This window comes from Belonocnema kinseyi, chromosome 8 (genome assembly GCF_010883055.1).
Source record: "Belonocnema kinseyi isolate 2016_QV_RU_SX_M_011 chromosome 8, B_treatae_v1, whole genome shotgun sequence".
Lineage (NCBI taxonomy): Eukaryota > Metazoa > Arthropoda > Insecta > Hymenoptera > Cynipidae > Belonocnema > Belonocnema kinseyi.
Window position 1 is genome coordinate 114582710 of NC_046664.1, and position 9251 is coordinate 114591960.

The following is a 9251-nucleotide window of genomic DNA, read 5'->3' on the forward strand; positions in this document are numbered from 1 at the left end:
CTGCACATATTCGATTCATACCTTACCGACATTTTTAAAACATTTTTCTAATTACGAAAAATGTATTTTTGAAAACAAAAAATGTTAATCTTAAGAATTTAGTCATACAAACATTCCCTAGTGCCTTTTATTTTGTTTACGAGATTTTTATTTCGACATATCATTTAGCTTGGACCTAAGTTGTATACAAAATTCGGAAAGGTAGTAATGAGGTAAGTACATGATATATAGCTATCTCAAGTTCAAAATTGAGTATTGTTAAAAATGATTCATAAAATGTAGGAGAACATTCCCATTCTTAATTGTAACTGATTTTGGAAAATAGTTGAAGGCAAACTTAAGGGCATGGGACATTTATCCGGTTTCTAATTTACCGAAATTTTTGTGAAATAACAATTTCACTCAAAATGAGATATCAAGCTGAAAGTTTGGCAAAATAAAAAAATAACTTCTTTATTCCCCCAAAATTTCAGTTCAATATGTGATTTCGTGTTAAATTGGTACCTAAAATAATGGTAAAGAATCTTTTAAGGAATAAAATGAACCGTACGATATTAGGATTGAATAATAATTCCAACTTCAACTTAAAAAGAAAGCAAAAACGTATACCCCTAAATAACTATTAATAAATGAACAATTTCAACGTGAAATATTGTTTCCAAGGTAAATAGGAATACTTTTCTCGATTTTATAAATCATTCTTAACAATGCCCACTTTTCAACTTGGAAAAACTTTAGTAGGGTAAGGAGGAGCAGCTTGGATCAGTTAATAGACGAATTTTTTTTTCATTCCGAGTCCTACAGTATTGTAATCATATTTCAATAAGTGTGAATCACACGAACAAACTAATTATATGGCAATTCACTTATTTCTAACAAGCTGTATTTGGTCGGCTTTTCCCTTCATCGGAGAGTAAAGCCGACCGCAGCTTTTTATGAAAATCAAAACATCTAGAGATGGGAAAGTATTATGATTCGCTTCTGTAGTATTTCATGTACTGGAAAATCACCTTTGAACATATCCAGCAAGAAAAATAAGTTACTTTAAATAAAAATAGTGATAGCTGTAATTTAACCTCTTATTCATTGACATTCTACTAGAAACGTACATCAAATAATTGTTCTACTGTACCAACACAAGAAACCTGCATAACGAACGGATTAAGAATAATAGTATTCAATCGTTTCTTTCATGTAACCAACAAGATAAAATGGTTGTTCAAGGTTATCGACGAAACTTATGATACGGCAGACCTCAATTATTTACGAGATTTAATATATTTTCCATTTAAGTGGAACGATGGTCGTGGGGGCTAAGGCGTAGGCTCTGGACTCACTCCGTCGACTTGTGGGTTCGATTCCCGCCTCGCACTCTGGAAGAGTCTCGGCGGCCCATGCGGTGAACACTAGCCTAGCAAGGGAGTTGTTCATCTCTGGAGAGTCGAGGGACCGGTACCTCTAGAGAAAAAGGTTATCTCTAAGTACTTAAAGCTGTTGCTCCTGGTGGTTTGGAACCCACCTTAAACTGTAGGCCCCCCTCCCACTACCAAGTAAGTGTGTGGGGGTTGTGTAAAGGAATAGGAAAGAAGGTGCAAGAAAAATCTAAACCCTTAGGGGACACATTAGAAGCTTCCATTCCAATATATTTTCCACTTTAATTATATCTAATTATTATAATTACATAATATAGTATTGTTCTATCTGTCTAAATATCAGATTTTCATACTGTATTTATTGCCATTAATATTGAAAACTTTATATTTCTGTCAGCGAATCTTCTCTTTCGTGGTCAAAACTGTTTTCTGCATCATTTTTCTTTTGTAGTGTCAATTTTTAACATTTTATTAGCTAACACTATCTCTATAATGAAATAGATTTATTGAATGCAAAGTAGAATTTAAATTGTTATATAAAAGCGATTATATAGACAAAGTCACCTTTGTTCCACTGGTCAGCGGCTACCCCTCCTTACCCTACATCCTTAACGATGAGACAAGAAACTGATTTCAAAGTGTACTTTTATTCTGCTGTTAGCAAAAGCACGACTGCAAAAGTGATATAATATCGGCTAAAACAGTCAAACTGACATCTATTAATGGTTTACAAAACCTTAAAAGTTCACAAACGACAGTTTTAAATTGATTATTCATCAGCCATTCTTAAAGAATTATAATTTGTTAAAATGTTAAGATGTTTGTATTTTTGCAAAGGCACTCGCTGCGAGTAGGCAGCTACTTACATCTATCTACGACGAATGACCCTTTCATTGTTATGAGATTACAATAAATAAAATTATGAAAAAATGGCTCAATTAAATCTTAATTAGTTGAATGGATTTCGTGATAGTCTAAAAAAAATGAAAAAAGTTCTTGAAAATCGGCTAATATCTGCGCGAAGCAAGCAACCGTACGCGAACAACAGACATCCAGTTTCTCTTCTGCAAAAGTTTGAGGGTAGCGGCCCTGACGCTCCCCAGAAAGCACGAAAAAGTTCTGTTACCGCTCTTCTAGATTACCGAGAACGTACCCTAGATGGGCATAGCACTGACAATTTAATTCCACATATTCACCACCATCTTCATCCAAATTCCGTTGGCTATTGTCTTGTCGAGCGGTGGTGAGGTTATCGGGACCATCATAGTTGCAATCATTGACAAAAGTATTGCCAAAGCTAAAGCACCACCAAAATCAGTATCATAAACGCCATGCTCACTTAATTATTCACAGTCTTCGGCAGGCTGCTGTTACCTATTTCTCTTTTCGCCATCAGGAGTTTCAGGATCATCAAGAATGAGCAAACTTTCCTTCGTAGATATCTTGTCGCAAGTGACGGTGTATACAGTAGCGCAACCACTCTTTTACCTCGAATTTTACCATTGTGTGGCCCAACATTTGTAGTTTTATATTCTTAAAATCTATAATTTCCAATATAATGCCTGAAACTTTCATCAAAATTCAATTATCAGTTGTAGAAATAGCAATAATTTAATAAAATTCAACTCCAAAAGTTCAATATGATATATCTCGTAATTTTGAAAATTAAAAAAAAACCTCTGATCTTCAAATGGTTTCTCTAAACGAGAGTTTGAAGCTTCTTAAGGTCACAAAGGGAGAGATTAATATGCAGGTTGTAAAATTATTATTCAAATAAAAAATCAAGATTTATACACAAGCCTTGAATATCTAGTTGGAGTTTTTTTCCAAGAAGTAAACTTCAAACCGCGGCAACTTAAAAAAAAACCGTAAAAAAAAATTAAAATAAAAATTACTTTTGATTATGGATTTTACCGATCAATTCTTGAAACTATAAAAAATGCTTACGTAAATGAAATGGATATGTAATGAATTCATTTAAATAAAATAAGAAGTATTACATTTTATCAAAAACTTCTTTTATTCTTTTGATGTGACAGATCGTACAAACATTGCATAATTTCAGAGTATCAGCTTAAAATTTAAACAAAAACTAAACATAGTATCAAGAATCAAGATTATTTGTTACTTTACAACTTTTATTCCCAAGTACGATCCTAAATAAACTTGAACGCTTTGGCATTCTCTTGTAGTCTTTCCAAGATTGTGTTATTTACGTAACTTTAGTTATTAGATAATAATAGTAGTAATGGTTATTAGCAGTAGTTAATAGTTACACATGATATTATAAACATCCGTGAATAATACGGGGGTGTTCAAAAAGTAAGTTTCCCTAGTCTACCGTTTTGCCCCAGCGCCATCTAGCGAGCTGGGACCGAACATAGTTTTAGTTTAGGATATACCGATAAGAGCGGAACCGATCTTAGTTGCCGAGAAAATTTTTTTCATCAGTACCGGCTCGGAAACCATGGAGCTACATGTGAAAAACGTGTCTACTTGTGAGTTGCGGTCAGTTATTCGCTTTTTAACTGCAAAAGGGCTTAATGGCAACAAAATTAACACTGAATTAGTGCATATTTATGGTGAAAAATGCATGAGTTTGCAAATGGTTAGGCGCTTTACAATTGACAGAATTTTGGACTCAATCCCTCCTTAAATCGATATTTGTCAAATGTCAATCCACACAATCATTACTTCAATTCAAATGATGAAGTGAAAGACTTTGTTAAATTAATCTTTAAAAAACAGGGCACGGATTTTTATAAACAAGGTTTGTCAAAGCTTGAGAGAACAGATATAAAAAATGCATTCAAGTCCAAGGGGACTACGTAGAAAAATAGTTTATAAGTCAAATAATAAATACATATGTTACTTTAACCGAAAAATTGTGTTTTGCTTTTTTCCCGGAGCATGGAAACTTACTTTTTGAACACCACTCATATATCCGATGTTTCCACATTTCTAGTCTTTTTGGAACTCTGGTCACTAAAATCACATGTTTCATTACACAGGATGTCCGGGAATATTGTCGTTCCTTGTAATAGCGGATAGAAAAAAAAGTCAAAAACGAAAAGTTCCAAAATATTTTTGGCTCCGTTACATATTTTGGGTGCTACAGGGTATTGCAATTGCATGTAGGTGTACACTTAGTTGCAAGTGTTGCGTGCGATCCCGAAAAGCAGTATCTCCTAACGCGTTAACGTCTCCTTACTTCGAGCACTAGAAAAAAGCAAGTGCGATTATGAATGTAATTGTCTGTTTGAATCCGATAGACTCAAGTTTTATCGAATCTTATAATAACTGCAGAAAGACATATCTTTCATTTAAACATGTTCCAGATGAAATATTGGCTCACCGAAATCCGGTGCATGACAAAATTTGAAATAATTTAGGGTAAATTCTTCGAAATTTTGTGAGCGTAGCACAAACAGTTTTAACGAGACTAGATAATTCGCACATTATTGCAAGAAATCAGTGACCATCCCTGATTAATTAAGAATTTAAATAAATGTTTTAAATGCTCTGAATTCCTCTAAAAGCATGGAATTCTTTTCACGTATTTCCAAATTCAGCAACTTAGTTCGACGGGTAAACTGTTACTGGATTAAAACGTACTCTTTTTTTTAGTTCTGCAAAATTCTGCAGAAGTCGTTGAATTCAATTGTAATCTTTTGAAATAATTTTTTTTTAATCCTTCTAAGATATTTAGAATTAACGTTCCATCATTGTAAATTCCTTCAAGTATTTTGAATTCTGCGAAATTCTGTCGATTTCTTGGAATTTTGCAGATTTAAAGAAACAGGTGCATCCTAATTCAGTAGTAGTTCACCGTCGAACAAAGTTGATAAGTTTGGAAATAGTTGAAAAGAATTCAGAAAATCAGAAATGAATCAGGATATATTCTAAATTATTGAAGAGAATTCAAAGATTTTTCACAGAATTCAAAACATAAAAAAATAATTTTTAGATATCGAGATAATTCTGAAGAATTCAAAAGACTAACGAATTCAAATTATTTCAAGTCAATTTAAAGATTTATACAGAATTCTAAAAAATTAAAAAAGCATGCATCCTAATTAAGTACCAGTTCGCCCGTTCTCCAAAGTTTATGAATTTAGAAATAGATGAAAAGAATTTCAGGTTTTGAGAAAAATTCAGAAAATTAAAAGTAAGTCAAGTTATCTCCTAAATATTTAACGAGAATACTGTCATATCTTTAAAAGAATTCAGAAGATTACATGTGAAGTCTAAGAAACAGAGAGAATTCAAAAGATATGAAAGAATTTACAATAATTCAACATGAATTCTACAGAGTTTAGAACAATTGAAAAATTGTAACGCAATTCAGACATCTACAAAGTTCTGAGGAACTAAAAAAAACGAGTGCATCTTAATTCAGTAGTAGTTCATCGTTGACCAAAGTTGACGAATTTGGAAAAAGTTGAAAAGAATGTTATGCTTTCAAAAGAATTCAGATAATGAAATGATTAAATTCCATCTTAATTCACTTGTTTTTTTTTTAAGCTCGAAGCAGCCTGAAGTTACTGCGGTAGGAGATACTGCTTTTCTAGATCGCAGATCACGCACTTGCAACTAACTGTACACATACATGCAATTTTAATGCTATGTAGTACCCAAAATATGTAACGGACCAAAAATGTTTTGAGACTTCGATTTTTTCTTTCTATCGGCCATTACGATGTTTAATACTGCCCGCTTTGTATAAAACCAACTGTCCCTCTGAATATACCCTGTTATCATAAATTTCTAGTTATGATTTCTATCATTAAAGCTTCCAATTTTAAAAATCAGACAAATGAAACATAACTTTTGAAATTAATTCATATTTCAATCAGATGATAATAGCTTCTGCGTATTGTGATACTCACAATGTATATATACTACCGACTTAAAGACCGAAAAATAATATATCAAAATAAAAAATATAAGTCTACACCGTAGAAGAAATGAAGAATTCGAGATCAGCTTCATTAATATCAGTTTTATATTCTAGTCCCCAATTAAGCATGACTTGTAAACTTTCCCTAATAATTAGGTTTTGTGAGAAAAACAATTTCTTTTCCATATCGTTTATGATTTGTGATTGAAAGTCCGTGACTTAAAGCAACTTCTCGAATGCACTGATCTTCGTCCGGCGTTAAACCATCTGGTAATGGTTGTCTTATCAAGTCAATATCGTTCTTAAAGGTTTCACAAAGTTCATAAGCCGCCTTTTCGAACTCAGTTCTTGCTGCTTCTTCTTTAGTTATCTTTAAACAATTTGTCCAAAGACGTTTTTCTGCCGATTTGTACTTGACATGCATGTCATCCGCCTGCAAGGAAAAATTAAATCTCAGAGATATTTGTCATTAGTTGCAAAAACATTCATAGTTTATTTATTACATATTCCTTGCACCTGACAATAATAGCAATAATTACGTACTTGTTTGATTTCCTTAAGAGTCTGTTTATTGTTTGGTTCTAGTTCTCTGGCTTTCCACAACTGATCTTTAGCTTTTTCAAATTCTCCTAACCGAAGAAGTGCTCTTCCAAAACTGGAAAGTTAGAGTATTTGTTAATAAATGTGTATATTTTAAATGTGTACGTTAATATGGGAAGGACCCTTCAAGGTGGTTTAAAAGATATTTGGGTTTTTAAGCGTCAATTTTAACGAAGCTCCGGCTATATCCGCGTTATTTTACTTCTTCTCAATTTGACTTAATCGACAATGAGCAAAAATAAGTTCGGACTAGGATTCGAACCTCGGCCGCCGCTGTTTGTAACTGACATGCTTTCCACTGCGCTATGGAGCCTGGAAGTGATCAGGACTAATACAACTTGCAAACGTTCGAATTTATCTTACTATCGAATGTTCGCTTCCCTTACGATGGGGGTAGGTAGAGATCATATAACATTATGAGATTTAATTTATTATAAAAGAATTTTATCTTACAAAGCTTCCTTCCTAGATACGAACAATCCCTACCTCTTGGCTGAGTATTCAGTCAACCTAAAACCACACGCCCACACAAATCATAAACCTAAACTTTGAACTGTGGCAAACTCCTTCGAACGGCAGCATTACACCTTCGTTCCTCTTATCGCTTAACCTGAAAATTTTTAGTTGGACACCATTTATGACGGAGTCTCGGCTACACCCACCATTATTTTACTTCACTTAATCTAATGACTAGAAGAGCTGTAAACAATCAATAATGTGCAAAAATTGATTCTGGGCAAAGATTTGAAACCAGGCAGGGTAAACCTAAGAAAGTTTTTTTCGCCTACCGCATTGTGTTCGTCAACGCTACATTTTTCCAACAGAGATGGGTTAGCTTTCTTCGGCAGGGGTTTATTGTTAGACGGGTAACTCTATGGGAATAAAAAGTTACAAATCAGTTTTGTTTTAAATTCTTATATTAGAAATTTAAAAGTCATAAATTCGAAACCTGTCACTTTTTTGCGATTACATATATCTAAAATTGTCCTTGGGAAGTCAAAAATCAACGTTTAAATGATCGATCGCCAAAATGCACAGATTTTGAATTTCGACGTTTCAGGATGCTAATTTTGAAATTGAATAATTTCTTGGTAGTTACGGCTACCGCGTGGCAATAGTTTGTCGACCACTGCATAAGATGTTGATAAGTTAGGAATAATATAACATTATGGAATTTAATTTCTTACCAAATTTCTTAATGGTCCAGAATATATCTAAAATGACCATTTTAGGAGTAAGGGGTGATACTGTGACATGTCAGGGTGTGGCTTTGCAAAATGAGAATCTAAAATTCACATGTGAAAAAGGGCAAAATTACTCCACTGGTGAGTTGCAAATAAAAATGAACTATAGTTACGAAAACATAAATGAAATTTGTACAAATGTTTATATTAAGCTAACATGCATATATGCAATGGCATTGATATTAAGAACTGTAAGATAGAACTAAATAATAAACTTCAAAAGAAGTTCAAAATCATATAAAAAGGGTTCGTGATAGGTTGGGTGCATAGACTCGGTGTCCGGGAGGTGCATCTAATTAATCGGAACTGATGGGAGGGGATCTTGATGTACAGGCCCCCGCTTATCCATTCCTCTCGTGATCAGCCATACTTGTTGTTACTGTCAACTGATCTCGGGATGTCGGAACTTGGCGAATTATATAATGCAACTTTATACTAAACTTCTTATGTTTACAGCGAAAAGAATGCTTCCTGCTCCAGCTGAGGGAAATTGGAATTTGCTGGAGAAATGGCTGGAAGAGCATGCCATTCAAGCTACCGATGATATTATGCCAAGAACGATGCAAAGCGAACCTGTCTCGATCAAGCAGATAGGCAACAAGGAGAGAAAAAGAGAAAGCGAAGGTGCAGACGATGAGAAGAAAGTGAGCGAAGGTGCGAGTACCGGTACAAATGGTGCGATCAACGGAGAGGTAAAGGCGAGTCAGAAGGACGAAAAAGCCCTGGATACGCTTGATGGTGCCTAAAATACTTTTGAAAACGGTAAACCGCGTGTGCCTCTTAAAATAGATACAAAGATAGTTAATTTGGGGAGCAAATATCAATTTAAAAATTTAAAGAAAATTCCATTTGAAAGCTTTGAATTAGATTGATCAAAAATTGATGAAGAAAATTTAATTGTAGTACAAGCAAAAATTGTGAAACAAGAAGGTCAGATGAATAACTTGAAAGGGATTATTTCTAAAATGACTCAGTTGTTTTAAAATAATACCAAAGGTTATAGCCCAACGATTGATATCTTAAGGGAAGAGTTAAAAACTAACAGTAATGAGAGAGAAGAGCTAAAAGCTCATTTGAAAGAAATGCGGGAAAAATTCGACTCTCAGAGCCAACAACTCGGAGAAATCCAAAATT

General features: G+C 33.8%; 1 protein-coding gene across 3 annotated transcripts in view; it reads right to left on the bottom strand.

Annotated features, from left to right (window-relative positions):
• Nucleotides 1-5884: 5884 nt before the first annotated feature.
• LOC117177752 (inactive peptidyl-prolyl cis-trans isomerase FKBP6-like) overlaps nucleotides 5885-9251 on the bottom strand; it is a 119885-nt gene continuing 116518 nt past the window's right edge. For all 3 annotated transcript variants that reach the window (XM_033368661.1, XM_033368659.1, XM_033368660.1), the window contains 2 exons: nucleotides 6817-6928; nucleotides 5885-6706 (listed from right to left, as the gene is read on the bottom strand). In XM_033368661.1, the coding sequence (XP_033224552.1) occupies nucleotides 6419-6706; nucleotides 6817-6928 (400 nt within the window). In that variant the 3' untranslated portion in view covers nucleotides 5885-6418. The remainder of the gene's footprint in view (nucleotides 6707-6816; nucleotides 6929-9251) is intronic.